This window comes from Rhipicephalus sanguineus, chromosome 9, assembly GCF_013339695.2.
Source record: "Rhipicephalus sanguineus isolate Rsan-2018 chromosome 9, BIME_Rsan_1.4, whole genome shotgun sequence".
Lineage (NCBI taxonomy): Eukaryota > Metazoa > Arthropoda > Arachnida > Ixodida > Ixodidae > Rhipicephalus > Rhipicephalus sanguineus.
This window is the reverse complement of record NC_051184.2, coordinates 19618928-19646311: the sequence shown is the minus strand read 5'-3', so window position 1 is coordinate 19646311 and position 27384 is coordinate 19618928. Positions and strand designations below refer to the sequence as shown.

Here is a 27384-nt window from a genome sequence, read left to right as displayed (position 1 = left end):
TCCTCCTTTCTAACATTTCTACTCCCTCTTTCCACCCTTTTTCCTCCTCAACGCCGGAGGCGCGCCTCTCCGCCGCACTCCCTCGCCCGCAAAGCGAGGTGTAAGTGGAATGACTGAGAGGCTTGAGAGGGCACAAAAACACCCCCGACGAAGGGAGTTAATTTCTTCCTCTGCGGATATCTATCTCTAAACGCATATCAGATCGGTCCTCTCTACGGAGAAAACACCAGCACCGTTAAAACTCCTCAGGACGCATCATCGTCAGCGATAACGAAACCGAAACCAACGAGTGAGTGTGGAGAGGGGAGATAAGATAGAAAAAGGGAGATAAAAAAAAAGAAAGTAAAATATCGCTGACGAACGTGGCGTACCCTAGTGGCCGAGGACGCAACTGAAAATGCGCGGAGAATTTCTGCGCGTCGAAGTTTTCGGTTTCACCGCATTTCACGCATCATCAGAGGAATGCGGAAACGTTGGGGAATTTTCCGTTTTTTGCCGAATGCGCTTTGCGGAGTTTACCAGACGCCCGCGGACTTGCCGTGAGAATTCGGCTCGAGAAATACGTGAGAATATCAACCACATTACAAGACTATCGCTTGCTCTGAACGCACTTATTCAGGCGCTTGAAAATATACGCCTACTGTAAGACAGTACGAAAAAGAAAACAGTATGTGTAACCCGTGGGCGTAGTCAGAAAAAAAATTGTTTTGGGAGGGGGGGGGGGGAGGTGGGGGGGGGGAATCAGCCTCACATTCTGTTTTCGAAAGGCAAATTGACACCACCAGTCGTTTGTATCACGAAGCAACATGAAATGTTCGTGTGTGTGTTTGCAAGTGCGCGTGTGCATAACATATGCGAATTAAAATTTTGGGAGGAGGGAGCAGTGGCGTAGCCAGTGGGGGGGGGGGGGGGCACACCGGGCCCGTGCCCCCCCCTCGGGAAATCTTTTTTTGCTATGGCCAGTTACAAAAATCAATTTAGACAGTCTATAGACTGTCTAAACCCATTTTTAGACTACCTAAATACAGAGCACAAAATTCCACTTCACCACATCTGCCACGCCGGCCGGCCCCCACTTCAAATCAAGAAGGTTCCCCCCCCCCCTCGAAAAGAATTTCTGCCGACGCCCCTGGGAGGGGGTGAGGGTAGTTGAACCCCTTCCCCGGCAACACTAATGAAGCGAACCAGCTACCCGAGGGTAAACTTAAATCGAGAACAAACGTGCAGCCGTCTCTCTCTTCAAGCTCGTTTCAGAAAAAAAAAAATCATACAAGCTCGCAGTGCGTGCAAGTTCAACAGGAAGTGTTTAAAAAAATACGCGAGAAGTTTCGACATTTTTATCACCGGGACACCGGCCTTTGACGCCTTATCTTGACTTATACGATCGTGTACGCCGCGCTTCAACGAGTTAATTGTACAAACAACACGCGCATGCCGCAGAAGACCTCTACACAAGCGCGCCCTCGAAACAATGCGGCGCTCAAGGTCGTTTCATTAGCGGAGCGTGTGTTATTTCTACGTTTGCCATTTAGCTCTGTTGCGCGAAGGGCTGCGTGAGATACATGGAATGTTTACCGCACCAGGGGGTAAGAAAGGGAAGAGGCGGACACATTCATAACACGTAACGCCGCTCATACAGCACGTATAACCCCGCTTCACCCGTGGGACAGGCGAGATAACGAAAGGGCCTCCGCTTTCATTACACGCAACGCGAACGCGGTCCAGCTTTAGCACGCCCCGTTCGCGCTAGACACCCGCAAGAGATATGACAGCAACAGCCACGATGGCAGCGCTATAAACACGTACACGCCTGCGTACTATACACCGGATGAAACACACGTCCCATCCGTGGCTCGCGAACACCCCTCACCCTCGCCCTCAATCTCCATCTATTGCGGCGCCAATAAACAGGTTCTAAGCGAAGCCCTGGAGCGGAGTCGATGCCTAGGGAGTGTAGCGACGCGCCGGCTATGGCGTTACGTTTACGAAGCACGAGGTCGCGCGCGCGATAACAGGCTGCGCGGCGTAGAGGGTGAAATAAGCGAATGCGAGTGCGGCGCGAAACGTGGAAGAAATAAATTGCGATAAGTCGCATTAACTAAGCTGCACATTTGAGTTTCGATGCGTGCCCCAGTGGAGGTGATTTCTTACCTTTTCTTTCTTTTTTTTTTCTCTCTTTGGCATACAGCCCCCTTAGTTATGTGACTACTGCAGCCAAGTCAACTAAAGAAGGAATGCACACACACACACACACACACACACACACACACACACACACACACACACACACACACACACACACACACACACACACACACACACGCACACACACACACAGCTATATCTATCTATCTATCTATCTATCTATCTATCTATCTATCTATCTATCTATCTATCTATCTATCTATCTATCTATCTATCTATCTATCTATCTATCTATCTATCTATCTATCTATCTATCTATCTATCTATCTATCTATCTATCTAATATTAAAAAATGAAACCAGAGGTTACCACATTACTGTAGGTCATCGTCCTGTCATATACATACCATATTGCAGAATATCAGATAACATTTATTAATGTTGCCCCTATATTATGCAAGGCTTATGCGCCGCAATATATGATCACATATCCCAGCGTCATATCAGACATCATATCTCACCGCGCCCTGTTACATGCGATCCGGTGAGAGAACGGCAGGGAGGTGACAGGGGTTAGGAAGATAGCAATTCCCGTAAATCCGAGGCTGCCGCTCCGCAACTTATCTCGCGTAGCCTCCTCTCCCTGTTACCGAGCGCGCATCGTCAACGCCGTAAGCGCCAGCGCTGTACCACAGAGAACGCTCGACGATGCGGTATAGCAACTGCAAGGACGGCGAGGCTGTGAGGGCTCGAAGGGAAGCGTTGCCCCCGTACAACTCGTCCACGCTCGCTCCACTGCGCGCTGTAAATCAGCCCCTGGCAGCGGAGGCGATATGGTTATGGGCCGCGCGCGGACCCGCGGGAGCGACGATGGCCCACGGCACGTGCGCTTTGAGGCTGCGAGGGGAACCGCAGGAGAACTCCGCTCAGCTATCCAGGGCGCTGAGCTATCCGAGAACATATCTGAAGCGCTTAGCGCCGATTTATCAAGACGGGACAAGAAGGGATAATATGTACACGGGCGCTAACTTTCAACAAATGATTTAACTAATCATTTGTTGAAAGTTAGTGCCTGTGTGCGTCTTATCCCTTCTTGTCCCGTCTTGATAAATCTGCGCTAAACGCTTCAGATACGTCGTACCAGTAAGGCCAGAAGTCAGCCCTTGCTATCCATGAAGCCACACGTTACAATAATAATAATAATTGTTGGGGTTTCACGTCCCGAAACCACGACATGATTACGAGGGACGCCGTAGTGGAGGCCTCTGGATTAATTTCGACCACCTGTTGTTCTGAAAGAAGTGTTTTCTTGACAAGGCTAACAAGCGTTAGAAAATTACGACAGGCTCAATCAGTGTGCTGCCGTCCAATCCAGCAATGAATTGTATTTCCGAAAGAAAAGGCTGGTTATCATTCGTTGTTGTTATTAAATGGTGACGTCGCTGGGAAAATAGTCCGCCTACCCAAGGACCGGCCGTCACAACGCTAAGATAAAGCGTATATACTAAAGAATGCACAGAACCACTAAAACGCCACCTACGATATTGTTGCAGATTGTTTCTTCTCGTGCTTTCTTTTTCTTTCTTTTTCGTCTTTTTTTTTTTGTAGACTAAGTGCGGTGTTTGTTCAAACAATGTGCAAGTTTGTGCCTATGCGAGAAAATGGGCAGTTGAAATTTCTGCAACAGCACAGGCGTAGCTGGGAGGGGGAGGAGGTTCAAACACCTCCCCTCCTCTCACCCGAAAATTTTCAGTTTTGCATGTGCATATATACGCGCACGGACATACATAAAGTATGGCTGAATCCTCTCCACCCCACCACCCCCCTCCCTCGAAAAAAAATTTTTAGGCCGCTCTAACGTAGCCTACCTTCCCGCCTACGTGCAAATACTAAGCAGCAATGCCTGCTATAAAAATATGAATATTCGCGGCACACCGTATCGGTGACGTGGAAGAGCATATTCACAGTATAATAGTCATTATCCATACGGCCACGGCACAAAAGCAACAAAAACAGAAATACCAAAACGTGCATACAGCGGTAAATAAAGACCCCCCTCCCCCGCCCCATTCCCCTTCCCAAATACACAAATACAAGAACGATAACTGCAAGCTAACCCAAACCACAAAAACCAGCACTAAGGTGTGAAAGCTCATACGTGCGATTTTCAAGGTATTGCACCCGATGAAATTTTAAAGAGACACTAAAGAAAAAGCTATTTTTCTCGTATTAGTACATTACTGTTTGAAGATACCAAAAACACCAAACTTGCTGCGAAAAGACACCTAATAAGTGAAAAAGCGCGCAAAAAGAAAATGCGGGTGGCGACGCCCCTTTGAAGTTCCCGCACCAGCCACCGTGACGTCACAGATTTCGACGAAATCTACTTAGGGCCTACGTTGTTGCTAATCGGTAAAGATTATGTACATTGTCCTCCTTAGGGGCCTACAAACTTAACATACCAAGTTTCAGGAAATTTCGTTGAGCCAATGAGGCCGAAACAAGAAAGAACACGTCGAAATCCGTCACGTCACCATCGCAGATTTCGGCGAGAAATTTAAAAGTGAAGTTTTTGACGTGGATTTTCACTTCTATTAACAGGCATATGGTGGTGAAATTAACGACACTAAAGTTTTCAGAGCGTAATTTATCAATCTAAACTAACTGATTGTTTCAATTCAGTGTCCCTTTAAAAGTAAGGACCACCGCGCAAAACATTCGCTAAATACAGGCATGTTAAAAAAGGTAGAAACATATATATATACAAGAAACGCACTGTCATCGGGTGAAGAAGGTGTTGGCAGGATCCGCCAGGCAGACTCGCACACCCCCGGTGTTGTTTTCCACAGTGTAGATTGTCAGCTGCAGTGTTTCACAGTATTGTGACTAAAGACAAAAATATATAATCTGGCCGATCTATCGTGAGCCTATATATACACCCATGCGAGCGTAACAATGACCGCGCACAGCTGCACTGCATTCTGGAAAAGCTCGCAGCGCGAACTGCGCACTGTACAAGCCTGCAGCCGCATCCGATAGATATTAGTAGCCCGTGCCCTACCGGGAAAATGGTGGCAAACGAGGGTTGGCGTGAGAATGCCTGACATACAACTTTTCTTTCTTTCTTTCTTTCTTTCTTTCTTTCTTTCTTTCTTTCTTTCTTTCTTTCTTTCTTTCTTTCTTTCTTTTCTTTCTTTCTTTCTTTCTTTCTAATTGCGCAATGCTGCCTCCCAACTGTGTCCTTCCTCCATGCCGGGAATAGGACCTTCATCCACGTGCTCAGCAAGCGCAACACTTCAGTTGCTACAGGCAACAACGACGGTCATATGCGTTCGTATCCAGGCAACAGTGAAATGTGGCAGCGCGACATGGCAAGTGACCCCGATAAAAGATCAGACTGCCATATCAGAAACGCCTGATCTTTGACAAACAAATAAATATAAACACAACTATTGGTTCTTTAACGTTCCCTTAAATGTGGGTGCCCATAACGCAACCAATGTTATGCAATACTGTAATCAATACGAGACTAAACATAAAGCTAACACTGAAAACCACCAGTAGAAAATGTCAACCTCACACTCTGCTATCTTAATGCTCCATCGATAGCTTCGGTCTCGTCAAATTCCTGCTGCAAAACTTGCCACAAAATATGTACAGACTCTCCCAAAAAATTATCCCGCACTGAACTCCAAGCTTACACTTTCCCATTCACTTAGTACTCGGATCCTTACTGCAAAACGGACGTATAAGGACGGTATTGTGGGTTACTGTTCGATATAAGGTTGTCCAACACCACGCAGAGTAGGTATTCTGCGTCCATGTTCCACGTAAGTTTGTCCCACACTGTATACGGAAGCTAGGTTTTCTGAGCCACTGTTTCAGGATACTTTGTTAAGTAAGGACGGCTTTATGAGATGACACGTTGACGACCAGTCCACTTCTTCAAACATTGGCAACACCGAGATTTCCAAAACAGCTAAGTCTGGTATGCCTGCCGGGAGGACATGTAAAAACACCGACAGGTTTTCATTAAAGACATTATTGAAAGCAACGCAAGTTTGTCCATTTCGTTTCTCGGTCCACCGCGCAAACACTACTTGCCTATTCGAACTAATCCAATCAAACTAGCGGCAAGGCGCGTATGTCTCGTGATGTATTCCATTAAAAAAAAGAAAACAACTTCATAGCGCCAGGGTACAATGCAAAGCTATGTCAAACACGGCAGCATTAGTCTTTGCAAAGTTTTTCTGGCGACAAAAACGTGGTGTCTTCGAGTAAGGGAGCATAATCGGCAAATACTTTAGAATACACGAAGACGGCTTCACCGCAAGGCGACTGTTGATGCGGTGAAGCCACCTCTAACGAACACACCTACGTAACGCGGGATGTTGGAAGTACGCAGACACGCAATACGAACCGAAGGGCGCTTGTAATTTGATTCACACTCAATTACAATCTGTTGTGTGCCGCATTCTGCGAACACCTGGATGTTTGTAACACAGATAACAGTCTGTGGACATTATCTGCACGCCACTTGTATGTACAGGGAAAAAAAACATTACAACCTTGGAAGATGAAATAAGATTATATACAACACACATTGCACAAAGACCATCACTCCCTTTTCAGGCAGGGACTTGAGGGGCTGCCCATATCAATAAATGTGCGATAATATATAAATGATCAAGTATTCAAATTCCTATATTATTTTGAATCCGGTTCTCGTATGCAAATGTTGCGATGGCGGAATGTGTGTCAACTTGATGCTTCATGCGTATCAATTTAGCAGTAATTCTAAAACCAAAGCTGGGTTTGAGACACCATTCGCTAAGTTAGAAATAAATGTGCTGGCGTTCTAGCCAGTATTTTCCTCTAGAAAAGCCTCTCCTGACTAGCCAAAAAACTGCGCAAAAATCTCGTAAATTCTGAGAAGCGATAGACTAAATTAGGTCACCTAATTATTAAGCGCTTTCTGCAAGACAACCTCACCACGAATCAAACAGTGCTGAGCAATTGTCTAAACGCGGGCTGAATAGCACTGCAGGATGTGTAAGCCACGTTTTGCGCCAATGCGGCAGCACCACGCCCGAATGCACGTTTAACGGCGGCAGCGGAGAGTTCGATTGCCCAAACAGAGGGCGGCAAAAGACTGGTGTCGCCTTCTGGCATCGCAGCATGAAGAAGTCGAGTATCACAGCGCGGTCGCCAGGTGTCGCGAGATACGTCACGACTGTGTATTTTCTTGTTTTACCGATTCTTTGGCTAGGGCGCATTAGATTTGCCCGCCCCGTACAAATGTCTCAGCCTCACATCATTGTCAGCAGCAGCTGGGCCAGAGCTCTGATATAGCTTTACTACATTTGAAGCCAGAACTCGCTGGCCAAAGACAAAAGAGCATAATGGAGACAAAATATTCACAAAAAGACAAGGCGTGTGTCCGCTGCGACAAAAGACTGGAAACTAGTTAACGAATTGTAATGGAATTCCAGGATATGTCAATCTAGGATCTGGGATTCAAAGCAGAAGGAAGCATTAGCTCGTCAGCAATCGAAACAAGGAAAAAAAAGAAACATTTAGAGTGCTCGAGGCCTAGGCCCGGCTACCTAAACTTACTGGTTTTTGTCAATAAAGTTAATTCCTTCTGCCCCTTCTGCTCCTGAACAACAACGACAACAACAACAACAACAACAAAAGACAGGAAAAAGCAAACAGTGAAGCAACTGATAGAACCGAGCGTTGACAAGAGTGCATAAAAAAAAAGAACAGGGCTTGTATGAAGAAAGCAAGAAATTCTATTGCGCTAACAGCAATAGATGAAATGATACCTAATTACGACAAACAGGATAGGCGACAACTTATAGCCGCACGGTTTCAAAGGAGATGCCAATCATCATCGAAGCATCACGTTCTTGTGCACTAGAGTGAGCAACATCGCATAAATAAAGCGATATGAGAAGGGAAAAAACTCTGCGTTTGAATATACGGTCGATAAACTGAACGCAAGGCGTGACAAATGAAAGTAAACTCTGTGATCGCATCGGTTACTGTAAGAACTGGAGGACAACACGAAACTTAGGGAGACAAAAGAGAGACGACAGCGATCGTGTCGTCTGCTTCTGCCATGCCTGCAGACTGGTGGCACCATCTGTCGCAGAATACGATAGACGCCGCATACTGGAATATTGCTTCCGAGATCAAAAGGCGCCATACGCCGGTCTCGAAAGCAATACCCAGGGCACTTATCGGTGCGCCCGGGCTTTTTGAAGACCCCTTTTATTAAAGACGATAGTCTTTCTTGGGGAACTTAAACGCAGAAATTTTGGTCTGTCTTTCTGTCTGTCTGTCTTTCTGTTTGTCGGCACGTCCCTCGATTCAGCCACTCGGCCAAAGTTACACCACTTGCCCAAGGGCCAGCCGTCTTGAACTGGTATGGCTGTTCATACTTGTGAACGTTTTCGATCAAAAAGTAAATATCATGCATATCTGAGGTGCAACATCACTAGGTAAGTATTAGGTGGCGTGTTCCTTTAATAGAAAATGCATACATACGTAACTTTAAGGACCCTAGTTTCTTAAGCTGCGCTGAAAATGCATAAGAATGGAAGCTTGAGCGAGTTGGTATGCGTTCATCTTTGCTGAAACTGCGACTGCGCTGAAATTTGCCTTCCTCCGTGCCCTTCGCACGAGCTCATTGTTGTGTTTCGGTTTCGGTTCTGTATTGCACTGTACGAATGAGTGCTGTGTTGCGTGCTGGTAGTCCCGGCGCAGCAGCAGGCGAAGACCGGCGGTGACCAACGCGACCGGCGGGGACGCCAGCCAGCCCGAAAACGCGGTTTGGCGCGAAGCGCTGAAGCAGAGAAACGTCCGCACTCAACGAGTACTCTCCACACACTCTTTTATTTACACGTCGCCTGGGTAAAACAGGAACGCCAGAGCGGCGCCCACAACCGGCAGCCTGAAGGCCGCCCACAACGCTGCTTTTTCATTTTTTAAATATTTTTTTTTCACTTTCTTGGCCTTCTCAAAACTAAAGTTTTTCAACACCAACCCATGGCATTCGTACAGTGCAATACAGAACCGAAACCGAAACACAACAATGAGCTCGTGCGAAGGGCACGGAGGAAGGCAAATTTCAGCGCAGTCGCATTTTCAGCTTTGTTGAAACAGCGCTCACTAGACGACGACGAAGTAAAAGAAGGCCTGTCCTGTGCCTTCTTTTACTTCGTCGTCGTCTAGTGAGCGCTGTTTCAACAAAGATGAACGCATACCAACTCGCTCAAGCTTCCATTCTTATGCATTTTCAGCGCAGCTTAAGAAACTAGGGTCCTTAAAATTACGTATGTATGCATTTTCTATTAAAGGAACACGCCACCTAATACTTACCTAGTGATGTTGCACCTCAGATATGCATGATATTTACTTTTTGATCGACAACGTTCACAAGTATGAACAGCCGTACCAGTTCAAGACGGCTGGCCCTTGGGCAAGTGGTTCAACTTTGGCCGAGTGGCTGAATCGAGGGACGTGCCGACCAACAGAAAGACAGACAGACAGACCAAAATTTCTGCGTTTAAGTTCCCCAAGAAAGACTATCGTCTTTAAGAAAGAAATTACAGCGACAAGTCCGAATAAGATGCCATGACTCACCGACAACGCGCTCCCAGACAACGCCAGCGCCAGCCTCCGTTCAATTTTTCGTCTGGCAAATATCGACGCGCACCCGCGCCTCCGCCGCACATCGACAGATGGCATCGCGGATGCCGTTGTCGTCTGCTAGTCGTCTTGCTGCCGCATGCTAGCCGTCTCGTTGTCGTCTGCTAGTCATCTTGTTGCCACATGCTAGTCATCTCATTATTCTCTCCTAGCCATGATGTTGCCGCATGCTGGTCGTCTCATTGTCGTTTTCTAGTTGTCTTGTTCCCGCATACTACAGTCGTCTTGTTGCCGCATGCTATAGTCGTCTTGTTCACGAATGCGAGTCGTCTCGTTGCCTTCTGTTTCGGAATAGCGCGAATATCGTCCAATGTTGTGTCGAAAAAACCAAAAAGGGCTCCCAAATGCCCTCCCCCGGTCAGAGGCCCCGCGATGACGCTATTTAAAATTTCGCCGTATAAGACCGCCTCGTTTCCACATAAACGCTCGCCGCGTGACGAGTCTCCTCGTAGCAAAAAACAAATAAATAAGAAATCTGCTTCCCGGAAGAAGCGATGCGAAATGTAAACAAACTTGAGATTCGTGCCCGATAAGGAAGAAAATTCTCACTGAGGAGCAGCAAGACTCTAAACGTCAGTTTAGCGAAGACCACACGTGACATTCGAAAATGACTGCGCAATTACCTCCCCCTCTCCAGCCCTTTTTTTCTTCATTTTTACTGACTTGTACCTCTTTGTCAACCGCTTCGCAAAATCATTTCGTGGTAGCTTTTGGACGTCGCTACGTTAGATTTTTAGATTTCAAAGGACCGAATAGCCCTTTCTCGATTTTACGAAATTCTCGATTTAACGAAATAATTCGAGCATGGTTATCACATTGTTAAATCGAGTTTCTACTGCATGTCTCAATAACCTTTCATATTTATACAAATATACGTTCACAGTGGATCTCCTTGCTTTCTTTCTTTTTCAAGAAACACTTTGACAGCTTCCAATCCTTTTTTCTTTTTTATTACCGTCTACGGCACTCAAAAAAGCCGCAGGGGTAGCGTTTTAGTTCGTTAAATTATGCAAATTGGTGCACGAAAAGTGAAGTTATTAGTCCTCAAAGTTCAAAACTCAAGCAGACGACGACGAGAAACGTTTTTTTTCGGATTTCACTCTCCCGCTGACGTCAAAGACCGGTTCCAATCACCGCGCGCGTCTTATAAAGACATACCGGAAATGTCACCTCATGGTGGCCTTCACACAGTACAATGCTACACCTCTTTTTGACGGCGTTGTTACCATGCTTACGACAAACCATTCCGTCAGCTAGCAGACGCCCCCATGATTTGTCGTGTAGTGCACAAAATGAGTTTGGAAGACCTAACAGACCTCGAGCGCGAGCTCTTGCGACGCAGTGATTGCTTGCATGTCGTGCACGCCATTGCAAATTTAAAGTGCGTCGCTGAGCCCCGCGCAACGCGAGGATGGCTCCATGGGCCCAGACGAAACGCTAACGCCCGATGACGCGGAAGGCGTCGGCCGCGTTTAGAATTTTTTTTTTCGTTGACAGCACCGTGCCGAACTGAGCGTTGCGTGTTTCGCAGGTGCCGGTGGGGCCGGTGTCGCTCGATGCCGCAAAAGACAAAATGCGGAAGAGTATCGTTTGATTACCATTCCACAACGCACCTAGCGTCGTGTTCGTTGTTTTGAAAATATATCAGTTAGAAACAGGAATCATTTGTTTCTGAGAAAGCATAAAAAGGGGTTTTGCTCCTCTTAGACCTCCGTAGTATGGCCTAGCTACCACCATATGAATATTGCACGTCACGTGTCGCGTCAAGCCAATCAAAAACAAACGGTCTTTGTCGTCACTGTCACATGACATCACGTCACTTCCTGTAACAGAAATAGCCGATGTGTGTCGCCATAGTGCGAAATCAAGGTAGTTTATCCCGTGAATTAAAATTATAACCGCTTCGATTTCGGCGTTGCCACTTGCGCAACAATATCGGTGCATTCCACAGTGCCAGAAGAACCGATGAAAAAGACATGCTCAAATTGTGTCGCAGGGCCCCTTTAAGAGAACATGAGAGCAACTGAAGAGTTTGTCGTCATTAGTGTTTCGAGTGCTCTTATTCAAGCATAAACGAAAGCCTTCGATATAACTCAAACGTAACCTAATTTATAATAGTCGAAGCAAGAAAGCGCATGAACATTTACTATTATCTAATAACCGATGGAATATGACTCGAAGCCTTTCTTCTCGGAGCAGAAACAAAACAGTGCGGTGCTAAGACAACGCCTGGGCTTGCCACCGCACTATCGATCTTCACGACACCTATGTCAAAAACCGCCTCAACAGATGTCGGAGCTTCGAACGCTCGTTTGCAGATGGCGCCGCAGTACCATGTCGCGCATGGAAGAGATTGGTAGAACGGGAGTTATGAGTCTTTCACCGGTGTAGCACAGGCGTTAGTGTGCACCACAGAAATGAGGCCTTTGTCAAGAGAGAAAATAAACAAATAAGAAAGAAGGTATGCTTTAGAGCAATAGATAAAACGCCACATTACTGTATGAAGAGAAGAGAATAGGAGGCTGCTTGTCGCTACCTCTTATCAGTGGTGCGATCTTGTACGCGTTACAAAATAAACACGGAGGCGTGGCATGACAACCAGCCGCACGTGACCGTACGCGATTGGTCAATGCAGAGCAGTGACGTCTGTCGCGGTTCAAATGGGCCATTCGCGTGCGGCATGTGCGGTCACGTGCGGCTGGATGTAATGCCACGCCTCCGTGGTTATTTTGTAACGCGTACAAGATCGCACCACAGAGGGGGTGCCAAAAGAAATTATCATCATCATCGTCAGCGCGTCGTCTGCTATCCCACGCTGCGGTGGTGTCGAATGTCAGTTACCTTGTCTTGGAAAGATCGAGCAGTATTTTAAGGCTAAAGCCTTACATGCCTCATCAAACCTGAAAAGTGACCGTCGGTGTCAACACGAGCGATGCAAAAAAAATAATAATAATAATAAATAAAAAAGTCACAGTTTCGCCGCAAGGGCGAAGCAATGAATGCGATAGCAAGGAACTAATGCTATACGAAGTGAGGCTCGCCAATGGATACTCTCAGTTTGAACAGCGCTTCTGTTGCAAAGGCGGCCGAAGCAGCGAAGGAAACTAGCGTGCTTCAAGTGTCGAGCTGTGACACTTGATAGTTTGCGCTCATCTTCTGTTTGTTCGTTTGGCGGCGTCCCTGAGCTCGAGTGACATTCGTACGCGCCGTAACATGAGCGCGGACATCACGGTGAAAGCGTGAAACATTCCTCTACCCCTCGCCACGAGAAAACCGCGCGAGTAGACAGCGGAAGGGCAAGCTTCTCCCATGCGCAAATATAAGAAGAAGCGAGCGAGCTCGCCGACGACTTTTAAATGCGCCCGTCGGGCTCCTAGCGCCACCTCGGTGGTAATGAAGAAACGCTTATTATCGCCTGCTGTCTCTGAGTCCGTCCAGCGCTAAATGGTGTGTATATAACGCTCGCCGTTAGCTACGTGGAGGATCTGCGTTTCGTGGCGTAGTGGATAGCGCCGCTCGCTGCGGAGCAAGGGGTCCCTGGTTCGATTCCGCGCTTCGGAAGCATTTTTCTGAGTTATTTTTCTTTGGGGCCTTTATATATATATACATACTTATACATATACGGTGCATGACGGCGGCGACGGCAAAATCCAGCCGAGACTGTCCATATAATTGCTATCGCAATAAAAAATAATCTGATGAAGTCACCATTCGATGTCACAGGTCGCCAAAGCTTGTGACATCATCACGACGTCATTACGACGAACTATGAGGCCACATGACGTGACGTGATATCATGGCGTTATCGCATGACATCGGCGCTTCTAAGGTGGGCCGATCCCCGTGGCACTGCGAAAGCACGTGATTTGCGGAGAGCTTCCAACGGCACCGATCCCGGAGGCAATGCAAAACCATGCAGCGTGTAGAAAATTTTGAAAGGTAGGGCGATCAATACAATTAATTGAGAAGAAATAGAATAACAACGTGGATTTCGCCTTGAGATGTCTTAAGCAAGCGCATAAGGGACCTTGTGACTCTTTTTTATTTATTTCGGAAGCTTGGCTTTAGGCAAAGCGGAACAGGCTGTCAAAGATACACGAACAAACTTGATTCGTGCAGAAAGTCCAAAAGTGAGTAGTGAAATTGGTTCATGAATCCAACGTTCAATGTCGTTACTCCCACTGAATTTGCCAACACGTCGACACTCGGCCGAGGCCTTCGCGCATGCGCGCCTCGGGCTAGGCTGATCAGTGTCCATTCGGTCATCCCTTAAATGCTCAATTCCACGGATGGTTAATCCCTTCAAACGAGTCGACTACTTACAGGTCTAAATTCACTTTCTGGGCACTGCACGCTAACTTAACGAGTAAATTGAAACAAACACGTCCGTGTGCAGCGACGACCGTCTTCGCGCACATTCTGTCTCGCCTCCGCAAGCGAAAACACGCGCAGACGGGGAGGAGAAATAAGGCCTCGACGTTCGAAGTAGACAAACACACAGCGCTCCCACACAAGTGGAAAACCCCCTTCGTGTCATCGCGGCTAAAAACGTTGGCGAGCTTCCCGTGAAGCCGCGCTGACGGAGTTCACCGACTGAGTTGGCTTTTTGAAAAGAAGACCCTTCCTGGAACTGCGCGTTTGCGCAACCGAAAAAAAAAAAGAAGGAGAACTGAACCTATAATCCCCGAAGTAGAGGAGCTTCCATATAGACTGTTGAACTCCCTCGCGCTTCTCTACCGCGAAGTAAATTAGTTTTGCGGAAGCCCGCGGTATGCGGGATGCTTCACGAGAGAGAAGAGCGGTCATCCACTCGTAGGTAGTAGCTAATGGCTCGGTATATTATTTAAAGAGATGCCGAAGAGGTTTTTAGAATTCGATAAAACTTGGTGTTTAGCAAGGACCGACATTATTCTCGACGATGTCGTAATTGATTCCGCTGTTGTTGCAGCAGAAGCTTCACAATACGCGAAAGAAAAATTTGCCTTGCTCCGCCCACGCGAGCGCGCCGAAAGTGTGGGCGTAGAAACCAACGTCATCTTCGGTTCCATTGGCGGAGCACGTGCTGCGCTCCGACTGAAGGTTCCCGCCGCTGACTGATCCGAACCAGGGTTGCCAATGGTGGCTACTTTTCGCCAAATTGGCGAATTTGAGAGGCCCGTGGCGACCTAAAATTATGAATGGCGACATGGCGAATTTTTGGCGATTTTCAGCTTAGGTCTCCACTGAGTTATGCATCCTAAGCTCAGTGCCTTCCCAACGAATGAGCGGCACTATTCTCTGTATCTTTCTGGGTTTTGAGGTGCACATTGCGCGCCGTTCTGTATGTCCGTTCCTGTAACTCGTGTGTATCTCCTCAATTCATCTAGATGCTTCTAACTCAATTCATCTAGATTAATCTAGATGCTTCAGAGCTTCGCTAAAGTTTCGCTTCTGAAGGGGCTAGATGACGGGTTGGTCGTGTGTTCCGGCCATTTGTTCCGCCAAAGCTCCAACTATTCTGAATAGCTGGGCGACCTATTCACTGCTGCAGTATCCCCTAATCGAGCTCGTATAGCGAAGATGGGCGGATACGCGGCTGTTCGTGCAATAAAAAAATTATTTATTCAGGCATTTTCTACTGTTCTCGGTGGACGTGTGCATTGAAAACAATTGCTATATAACATTTTACAATGTCTACCTCTTCAATTATAATGCACTGGATTGACGCGGGTAGATATAAGTGATTATAATGAAAGGGACAGTGGCATCCGGTATCATATTAGTTCACACTGAAAGGCATAAGACTCACTAATGAACGATACCTGTAAGAATTCTGTCTTACTACTTTCAATAAACCTGTTAATCCTTTTTTTCATATGAGGGGATGTACAACAACGCCTTCGCGGCTTTCGCCCAAGGTTTACCACACTTTTACCTTTGAAACGAGCGGACAGGGATGGAAAGATATCATGAGCGTTTTATCCTTTCATACTTGCGCCTCCGCGCACATCTTGCGGCTAGTCGGAGAACCAGGTGCACCAAGCACTCCCATGGTTAAGGGGCGATGAGCCTGGCATTGAGAAATGTCGATACTTTAAGGGCTTTGAATGGCATTGTATTCTACGGGGCTATACATCAGTGGAAGTTCTTATTACTAGGATATGCCGCACATATCTAGAATGGCGACATTTTTGGCGAAATTTGTAAAAAAATGGCGACTTTTGGCGACTTTCTGCTCGTCGTTTGGCGACATTTACTCGAATGTCAGTGGCAACCCTGATCCGAACTGCGAGAGCGCTGTTAAGGTGACAAAGGCTCAAATAAGTATGGCGAAGCTGAAAGTTCTTTAGCTGGATTACGATATCTGGAATAACGACAAACAGCCGAACGATATACGTGAACAAGCGTCGCTCGTATCTTCAACCGTGGCCTCCGTGACTAACACCTGACGTGCCGTTGCCGGAGCTAATCGAGGAGGCTACGCTTCAGCAGTGCTGCTGTTTCAGATAACGCGGCATACCGAGGATGACGCCACCGCGTTCGCTCAGCATTTCAAGAAGCCCTGCGGCCACAGCTTCCGTTTTTTGCCATAAAGTGCTATTTGCGTTCTTTTTTTGAGAACTCTCGCATCGCTTTTCGGATTCAGCAGAGATCAAACTGCCCTTACACGCTCCAAAGTCTTTTTTTTTAAGTGCTTCAGAATCCCTTTAGGGCGCAAGGTTTATATGCCTCATCAAACGCGAAAATTGACCGTCGGCGTCCTGCGTCGGCGGCGCGAACACGAGTGATGGAAAAAAAAGAACATCATCACGTGATGGCGTCACCACATGACGTCGTCATGACGTCACAGATCGCCAGAATTTGTGACGTAATCAGGACGTCATTCTGGCGTCAGCCTGACGTCACATAACGTGCGTCCCATGATTACGTCATCACATGACATCGTCGCTTGGTCAAAGGTGCGCCGATCACGGAGGCCGTGCAAAAGCACGTGAGGTGCAGATAGCTGGCAATTCTTCCGATCCTGGAGGCAGTGCAAAACCACGTTACGCGCAGAAAGCTTTCGGAAGAGGGGCGAGGGAGGATCAATAGATCGAGTGAGAAGAAAAAAATGGCTTTTGCCGTCGAGTCGTCTTAAGGCGAATGCAGGCACGTAGCCAGGATTTTTTTTCCGGGGGGGCAAGGCCTAATTGTTCGAAAGAAAGCCTTTCCATGGCAAAAAGGAAAAAGTTGCCCGGGAATATAGAACGCTGGACGAATTTCAGGGGGGGGGGGTGCGCTGCCTCCCCCCCCCTTCGTAAGCAACGATGCGCGCATCTCCAAAGGTCATCGGTGTTGATTAGCGAGTAGGCGTGGGCCATATACACGGGAACGCTGTCTAAAAATCGATGTTCAGCGCATTTCGAGGCCCGAGAAGAGTACCCGTCGTGAAAGTTCAAAGGAAGGTAGATCAATTCGCGATGCCGCGTCGCATCGGCATGCATTATAGCGCGATGCCGCGCGATCCGGCGCGGGAGCTCACTCTTACCAAAAGTAAATAAATAAATAAGGTCAGTAGGAATTCCGCTGCGATTTTAATGATTGACGGTCGCACTGTGCAGACATGCTAGTAAGATCGAATTGAATCAATATATAGTAGCTGTGACTTCGTTAATACGTCTTAATATTATATCTCCGCTAACACTCTGTATGACATGACGAGCTTTATTTGCAGGTCCTGAAGGTCAACCCTTAGGTTGACGCAGGCGACTCCCACGTCGGGACAGTAGGGTTTAACCTATACCGCCGTATCGTGAGCCTTCTGGGCGGCCTGTACTTAGATCTAAGAGAACTCCAGCAGCCTATTTCTTTGTCACAGTCTGTGAAAGCCACAGGACACTGCCAATGAATGAAGGAAAGAAGATGACTCTTAAGGGCTCGTTTTTCTTTGTTAGACACAATATTAATGATAACTAACAGACGATAACGCCAAGGAAAGTATAGGGGGTGTTATTTGTGGCAATTAGGGTATAACTGTGAAGAAAGTAAAGTGGACGAAAAGATAACTTGCCGCCGGCAGCGACCGAACTTGCGACCTTCGAATAAAGCGTCCGATGCTCTACCACTGAGCTACAGCGGCGATCACCCTCCCGTCCACTTTATGGGGTATATATGTGCATTTAAACCTTGGAGTGTTAGTCAGCGCCAATCGCCGCCTCGGCGGCGAGTGTGGAACACTCTTTTTTCTGCCTTTCTGGCGTCACGTAGCACGTGATCTTTTTACGAGCTGGCAGCTGACCAATAATCCCTTAATCCAATAATGCTATTGGATTGAGCGTGGTTGAGCGTCCGCTTCCAATGCAGGAGGTACCGGGTTCGATTCCCAGAGCCGACCGGGAACCCACCGGTTTTTCCTAATGGGTAGAGGAGTACACCGACCTGGCGCTCGGTTGTTTCTGGGTACTCATCTCGAAAGGTGGCCCCATAAGGTTCTGCAAAGACCCCTTGGCGCACCTTAACCCACCACAGCCTTGGTGAAATAGTTGCGCATCCGCCTCTGCTGTGGGAGGCAGAGAATTGCTGCGCCGGGTACCTACCGGTAAAATAGGGACAAGCGCACTTCCGGCCTGGTGCTAGGCAGAACGAAGTTCAAAGTCGCTTGGGAGGGCACCCACCATGTGGGAAATTGGCGGCATGGGACCGCCAGACCTAAAAATAAGGTCACCCTCTTTTTTTTCATTATTATTATTATTATTATTATTATTATTATTATTATTATTATTATTATTATTATTATTATTATTATTATTATTATTATTATTATTATTTGGGGTTGTGGGAACCAAAACCACGATATGATTATAAGGCACGCCGTAGTGGAGGGCTCCGGAAATTTCTCAAATCTCTTAAATGCCGCATACTCTTATAACTTTCGATTGTTTAACACCCTCTCATGCGAACAAAGACCCGAAGGTCACGGGATCGAATCCCGGCCGCGGCGGCCGCATTTTCGATGGAAGCGAAAATGCTTGAGGCCCGTGTGCTTAGATTTAGGTGCACGTTAAAGAACCCCAAGTGGTCGAAAATTTGCGGAGCCCTAAGCTACACGTCCCTTATAATCATATCACGGTTTCAGGACGTAAAACCTCGACTATTCTTCTTATTATTATTATCTAATGTAAAGAAAGAGCAACCGTAGCACCAGAGTCCAGCGACCCGGGCTGAAAATTTTTAAATGCAATAAAAGAAAACACACTCTGCTGCCAAAAGCAGACAAATTGCCAGGCTTTCAACCCACAGCCTCAAAAATACATATCCGTATATACATATGCGTGTGTGACGGTGGTGACGTCACGCTTACGTGCGCCAGGGAGCGACCGGGAAGGCGTCCTTGGCTTCTGTGCGTGTCTCGTTAAAGCCTCTAGGCTTGACTTCGTATATAAGACAACAAAAAAAAAAAAAAAAAAGCCGGGGTGACGAACGGCGCGTCTTTTTCGCAGACGGCGCGACTTCAATACATCTTCGCGCTGACGTCAGCGTCTAGGTATATATTTATACTATAATATACGCACTAAAACACACCGCTGTCAGCCTCAACGCCTGCGTGGCTTCAAGAACGAGCTATATAGGGTTTTGAAAACGTCAAAAAGTGCTATCGGTTAGTTTTTCTTTCTTTTTTTTCTTTATGTCTACGCAACGCGTGGTGTGGTAACAAGTATGTCTTTTTTGGCCCGCAGCCGGGTTGGCAAAAGGATACCTAGTACGTTCAAGTTGAGTGCAAGACCGGTAGGTTTTAATTATCAGTGGTCGCATTATGATCATGCGGAATTCAAGACCACACAAGAGACAGGTAAAACGGTTGGTATGAATAAACTCACCACGCAGTTTTTAATAGACGTGAATGGGGTTTCCGAAGGATCAGCCTACGTTTCATCATAATGCTTACAAACAGTGTTAATTAATTAATTAATTAATTAATTAATTAATTAACTCTTAGGCTGATCGATCCTGCGATAGATAATAATAATTGTTAGGGTTTCACGTCCCAAAACCACGATATGATTATCAGGGACGCCCTGGTGGAGGGTTCCGCAAATTTTGATAACTTGGGATTCCTTAACGTGCACCGATATCTAAGCACAGGGGCCACTAGCATTTCGCCTCCATCGAAATGCGGCCGCCGCGGCCGGGATTCAATTCCGCGATCTTCAGGTCAGCAGTCGAGCACCATAACTACTAGACCACTGTGGCGGATTTCAAGAATACACGAGAAACGTAAAACGGGAACCTTAGAACGGTCACCCCCCCCCTCACCCCCGCTGCTGTCTTCAATAGCCAGGAATTTGGTTTCCGAAGGATTAGATTACGTTTAATTGTTACGTTTCCAGGAATTAATTAACTCAGAAATTCGTTATCTGGCTGACCGAGTTAATGCCAGAGAAAACACTCGTAAACGCTTTGTAATCAAAGTATGAGAAGTGATGACGTGAGATTAAATGAGAAACCATTTGTGACGCCGTGTACTAAGATAACAATCGTAATTAGCATCATAATATCGACGTACGTTAACGAATTCGCAGGTAACTACACACCCAGAATTTAGCAACCGTCATAACGGTAGCAACTGCTAACGGCATTCGAAGTAATCAACTCAGTGATCACTGAACGAGATCACCTCCATAAATGACAAAAATATCTTTTCCTTGAGTGCAGCCCCGCCTCCCAATCTTTTTTTTTATTTTTTACGATCGCAAATACTTACAGAAGCATTAAGAAAACGTAAACGCCTACGTGTTTATGTCAAAATAATATACAGTATACGGTGTGCATAAATAACATGAAGATTATCTTATCTTCGTCTGTTCACGCAATCAGCTTGAGTGATTTTTGTATTCCCTTAATTTTTTTTACGAGGACAGGGTGAATATTGACGAAAGCGTACAGCCCTGAAACATCGAGGGATGTCAAACATCATTAGTTGGTCGCATAACAGGGTGGCGACCAATCAGATCACAGAAAGGTATACTTAAGTCAGGCGCATGCGCATGCCATGAAAAATTCATGAAGAATCCTCTGAGAAAGGGCCCGCGTACCATACGATGCAAAGGTCCGCGCACATTATGCTAAGCGGACTTCTACAGCAGGGATGCGAATGCTCGTTGGCTGCCGTCCCAATGATTGCGTAGCGTCTGTTTACGAAACTGCCGCTTTGAAACGGTTCCACGGCGGCGACAGATTCATTCGAATATCGTCGAAAGCTGCAACGCATCCAATAAGTCGCTCAAAGAAAAAAACGCAGTGCCTAGCTCCTACAATCTCGGAGACCGATGATTCCGAAATCGGTGAAGAAGCAACTTGGCAGGCCGAACTGAGAATACAAAGGCTTCACTGGCGTAGCGAATTATCCAGCTCAAGGATGATGGCAGTTGCTATCACGAAATTACGTTGGCGCGTTTGTTCCCTTGATTATTATTTGCACAGTTCAGGTTTAGCGGCTTGCCTTCTGCGCTCCTCGCGTTTCTCGTAATCATATCGTGGTTTTGGGACGTAAAACCCCAGATATTGTGATTGTCTGTGCTCCTTCTGTAATCAGGAGGAAACGATTGGTAACTTCTTTCTGTCCTGCCGCCGGTTCACGATTTCGAGAAAACGAATACTAGCGCCCCCTCTTCAAAAGCTGGGCATGAAATTAACAAAACCGGTTATTCCTTCGTGTGGGGCCGCTACTCTGGGATACAGCAACAGGGATGTTGCCATTGAAGAGTTTATGACTGAGACTAAAAGAATATCTTGCTCACTTTTGCCCGCTTTAAACATTTCGTTACTGACAACTGGCAGTTCAATTCAATATGTCATTTATTTATAGCATCTAAAAATGTTAGCCTATAGAACTTACTGGAAAAAATCTACCTCCTACTCGGCCAATCACCTGCATTGGGTATAAGCCATATGGTCAGAGGACAAAAACCACTGCAAAAGGTTGCTTGCCGCGCACGAACTTAAGTAGGTGGAGTCCACATCGCAAACGACAGCATCTCTCAAAGTGAGTTGTTGGGAAGCCGGATCTCGGTGGCCGTGTAGAAATATAAAAAGGAAAAAAAAAGGTAAGGCGTGCAGACAATGGAGCGAGGAAATAGAAGGTAGGGATTTTTCGGCGATGAATCCATACCAGCCAATTCAACTTTCTTTCTTTCAGGAGAACAGGAAAGAACAGGAAAACAGAGAAGTTACCTTGCGCGCAAGCCGAATTTTCTGGCTTAGCGCACGCGAAAAGCGGCAGAGATGAGCCCCTATACACGTGGGCCTACGCTCAATAAATTTGCCATGTTCGCAATAAAACTTCGAAGGCACAGAATAAGGGGCACCTTTCAACGGCTACCGTCTATAGCATTGCTTTCGTGAACACAGAACGCACGGATAGCAGTTTCAGGTCCTCGCTTCACCGGGGCTCCCTCGACCTTTCTCGGGATAAAATCGAGGTGAACGCACTTTATATTGACAAAGGGCATGGCAGCGCGGGGCAATACGAAGTGTGACAGGTGGAAAAGCCATCTGGAGAGACCCCTAAAGACTCGAGGCTTCCCTGCCTCCTCTATACGCGGCAGGGAAGGACACTTCGCTTATATCAATGCCCGCTTCGATCGATCGATCGAACAATCAATCAATCAATCAATCAATCAATCAATCAATCAATCAATCAATCAATCAATCAATCAATCGATCATCGATTAATTTGTTTCTTTATACATTTATTTATTTAATTATTGAATTGATTACATTATTAATTAATTAATTAATTATATCCTTTTGGGCAAAGGCGTAATAATAGCGGTTGCAGGAACCAAAAAAATATACATGAATATGAAGTAAACCATGAAATAAGTCACAAAGAATTCTGATTACATCATTTTTGCCTGAAGTGCACAGCATGATAAATAACCGATTTAAAAATCTACGATGTAGAATCAAGGGCGGCTGCAGCTTATAACTACAAAGAAAAAAACAGGTCTGATTATACACTGTTACCTAAATCAGCTCGAAATCTTTGGTTATCAGAGAATGCGTATATAACGAAGCTAACGATAGCGCAGAAAAAGTTACTCGTAATTATTAATTGAAGTGTAGCAATTAGAAGTTTACAGGGAAATGAATATGGGCGGAAAAAAAAAGCTTGCCGCCATTGGGAGCCGAACCCACAACCTCCGCATTATGAGCACGTTTCACAAGCGCTAGTGCATGCTGCGGCGGCGGCTACTTCTGTGTCCACATCCCTGCAGCTACTTACGCACGTGTAACCCTGGCAGCGTTAGCCAGAGCCACTAGTTACGGAGGATGGGCGCATACTTCTTGCCCAGTGACGTCACGTCCGGCGCATGAGCGTGCCAACGAAACTCTCTAGCACTACCGAACGTTTTCGTACAAGCGCGGCACTTGGTTTAACGTTCATTTTTCACGACCCAGCTTTCGCTGGCAACTCGACACTAAGAAACCCTGAGGCAGTCTGGAAATACGAGAAGTGCAATCCTATTATTGTGCTTGTTATACGCACGAAGCTATGCATGCATGAATGCACAAACACACACTCACTCACTCACTCACTCACTCACTCACTCACTCACTCACTCACTCACTCACTCACTCACTCACTCACTCACTCACTCACTCACTCACTCACTCACTCACTCACTCACTCACTCACTCACTCACTCACAACACCAAAACACACACGCACCACACAGAAACACACAATACACATTCACAAACACTCACATAAAAGCACACGACAAACAAACACATACACACACACGCACACACTCACTCACATACTCATAAGCACACAACAGACAAACACACACGCACAACACAGACGCACACCCACAAACACTCACATACTCACGAGCACACGACAAACAAACACACTCACAACCCACAAGCACACAACAGACAAACACGCACACTCACACACTACCACGAGCGGGCGCCTCTTCAACAAGATTTAGAAAAGGCGTCCAGCGAGACTGCGCCGAAAGTCAGCAAAAAATGAGAGCGAGTGAGAGAGAGGGAGAGGGAGAGATGTGGCATAGTTTTTCAGCCGCCGAAGTCGTGCTGCCATGATTAAAGCCGCCGGCCTATATATAGAACACCGCGAGAATTCGAAGTGTCCCGCTCTTTTGAACAAAGCCCCGGAGAGCAGAGCGTAATACCACCGGCAGTTCGCTTATATCCCCCGTTCTTCTTTTTATCTCCCTATATACTCAAGAGTTCTCTTTTTTTTTTTCCCTCAAGTTCTTCCTAACTGATCGAAAACAACGATAAATATAATGAAGTGAGGATAAGAGGAAGTAGAGGACGAGCGGGAAAGATATTATCGACGCGACCACGCACCCGATTAAAAGACCTGACGCGGCTTGCACCGTACGCGCGCGGGTCGCAGCGTGTCGTCTCCTTGGCTGGAGAGACAATTAAAAGCGTGCACTATGACTTACGGGCATAAACACGCACGCGAAAGCCGCACGCTCACACAGGCCAGCGTACTTTGCTTTACGGTATCTGTACGTTTATACAGCACGTCGATAGATAATTCCGCGCACCATAAACAATTTTAACAGAAATATCCCGCGCGTTAAACGACGTTATACCCATATGCGTGCGCAGGGCTTCTCCATTTGGGGAGTGGGGGGGGGGGGGGGGGGGGGTGGCACGTTTCACTTACCACAGAACTGACCGTAGAACAATCTTGTTAATTATACAGTCGACTAGTAACTATCCCCCCGTTACCTGTATATGCAACTAATAAAAATGCGTAGCCTCATTTTTATTAACTGTATACACAGGTAGCTAAGAACAAGCGAAACTACATCGGCTGTAAAATCTGAAAAATTTTTAGTGTTCCCACTGTAAACAAGTACGGCATATAACACATCGTTCTGCATCGCAATTCATTTTCATTTTTCGGTGCAAGAGTGATTACTATACTGTAAAAAATAGTTAAGACCCTAAACTAATTGATCGCATATGAGTCGATTTGCTGTCGTTAACCGCTAACGTTACGAAGCTTGTCACATTTTAAATGTAATTTGTTTGCGCACTCGTTCATTTCGTTCGTTCTTGGCATAACTTGATAACTATAACATCATAACTTCATAAGTAACTATAACATCATAACTTCATAGCGCCTCCTCCACTAGTACATCTCTAACCAGTATCATAACACACCACTGTGAATAACACAGCAGCATTGGTACTTCAACGATCCACGTTGCATCTACGTTGGTAGCAGTCACAAAGATCGCTAACGCAAGACATCTAGAAAACCTCCTTTGGAGTACCTAAGGTATCCATACACGTTTTCCTGAAACGAATACCTTAAGCAAGTAAAACATAACACATTATTGGGAGAGGAGTACAGCGGCGTTCTCACTGAAAGTCGCCGCGTGTCTGATCGCAAAAACACGTCTAGCAGACGTCTTTCAGAGTGCGTGAAGCAGATGTACAGGGTCTCCTGCAGAAGTGAATTTATTGTAACAACGAAACACATGGCCGGGAATACAATATCCTCATTTCGACACTCCAAGTTCGTGATCGCTAAGAGAATACGTCTAGGAAACCTCTTTTCGAGGTCCTAGTGTAGATGTACAATGTCCTCTGAAAAAGTGCGCCTATTGTAAGTAACAACGCAATACGTCTCTGGGATTGAAATATTCTAATGTAGACGTTACACGTTCCTTATCGCTAACACAAAACCACTTTTCAGGTGCTTGGTTTAGACGTACCGAGTCTTCTGCACAAGTGCACCTATTGTAAGTAAGAACGCAAGACATCGCTTGGTACGGAATATTCCCATTTCGACGCTAGGAGCACGGAAGCTTGGGCGAGCCTTGTAAGGCACCATGGAACAGCTTCAAAGCTCCACGTTTCTCATCGCTAACACAGTACGTCTAGGAAATCTCTTTACTGAGTGCCTAAAGTAGATGTATAGAGACTGTACAACAAGATTTTCAAACAAGATCACGCATCGCCGGCAACGGAATACGAAGCTCCACGTTTCTTATCGCTAACACGAGACGTCTCGGAGACCTCTTATATATACTTCTAACGTGTACAACATAACGCACGACTGGGATACAAAATGCAACGTGTTTCGCCGGCTTCTTGTAGTTTCTCCCGGCTTTTTATCTAAAACGCGCGTGGTGAAGACAGCTTCTCGAGCTCCTTTGTGCGGCTGGCTTAGTTATTAGCTGCTGCCGTTAAACAATCTGTACGAGTTAAAGAAAAAGAAGAAAAAAAATCGCACCATCTCCCGCTAAAGGGGACCATGAGGCGATGCGAAGCAGCGTTTCGGCATGTCGAGCCCGCGTTTAAGATGGGGGAGGGGAGAGGGGGAGAAGGAAAGTGGAGAGGAGGTGAGAGAGGGGGAGTGGAGAGGGGAAAGGAAGAGGAGGAGTTGAGAGGAGAAAGGGTAAAGAGGAGTGGTTGGTGTTGATAGGAGAAAGGCGGAGAGGAGGTGTGAGAAGAGGATTTGCGCATGCGCAGTAAGGGTGGTCACGCAGCACACCACCACCACCGGATTGAACTCCGCCATAAGATGCTTCGCATCTCAAAACAGGGAGCTATTATGAAGGCATTGCCCCGGAACGCAGAAACTATATACCGCGTTCGTGGGAGATTACGAATAAGGGAGCATTATATATATGAAGCCCACAGGGGGGGGGGGGGGGGGGGGGTCCTCTTTTTTCACGCATCGTCAGGTTCAGCCAGCGCTGCATCTAATTAATTACGAAACGCGTACGCGTCGCGTATACTACACGATGGGGCCCGCGCAACCGAGCGAGGCGAAAAAGACGGAGTGCAGCGGCAATGCGGGGCAATAAAGTCGGCGACAAAGGGGCCGTGAAAAGTTCCCGTCGAGCGCCGGTACATAGAAAGGACGAGGTGGGAGTGCAGACTCCAGCAGTGAAGCCTCCTGCGGTCCTGGGACGAAATACCGCGTTTCGCCGCGCACAATAAACTTGACAGACATCGCCTCCAGAACATCTGAAGGGGGCACTGGACAGAAGTAGACCCAAGTCAGTTTGGTGTGATAATGCACGTGTACTTTCTAATGATCGATATCCACTGATTTCGCGAAACATGTTGGAACGCAGCCCTGCAAGCAATACTTTCGACACGGACGAAAAAAAATAAATAAAAATAAACTGTAGACGTGTGCCATGAAAGATTAATTACATGTTTCTAAAAGATAGTTTCGGTTCCCACTGTATCCTGACGTCACGATTGGTATGAGCTTCTCGTCAGGTGCTCGCACAAGATATCGTGACGTTTACACGGTCGCTCCGCACCGTGGCTCCGTTGGTGACGCAAAGGTGCCATTTTGTATGTTTTGGAGCCTGACGTCATCACAACTAGCCATACTTATGCGTGAAGCCACCAGAATTCATACTGTACCTTGACGCCATGCTACTATCGTCATCAGTAGGTTCTTTATGCGAAAATTGACTGTAATGTGAAAATACAATATCGTAAAGGCATTTCTGGAGCTTCAAATTGGCTCAGAGCCGTCTCCGTA

At 46.6% G+C, this 27384-nt stretch overlaps 1 protein-coding gene across 3 annotated transcripts in view; it reads right to left on the bottom strand.

The window, feature by feature from the left end:
* LOC119404699 (microtubule-associated serine/threonine-protein kinase 3) overlaps positions 1 to 27384 on the bottom strand; it is a 307846-nt gene that overhangs the window by 197905 nt on the left and 82557 nt on the right. Inside the window, exon 1 of one of the 3 annotated variants that reach the window (XM_037671342.2) lies at positions 4921 to 4941. The exons of the other annotated variants lie outside the window; for them this stretch is intronic. Coding sequence (XP_037527270.1) covers positions 4921 to 4926 — 6 coding nt within the window. The 5' untranslated portion in view covers positions 4927 to 4941. Of the gene's footprint in view, positions 1 to 4920; positions 4942 to 27384 lie in introns of those variants that run through there. 3 annotated transcript variants of the gene reach the window in all.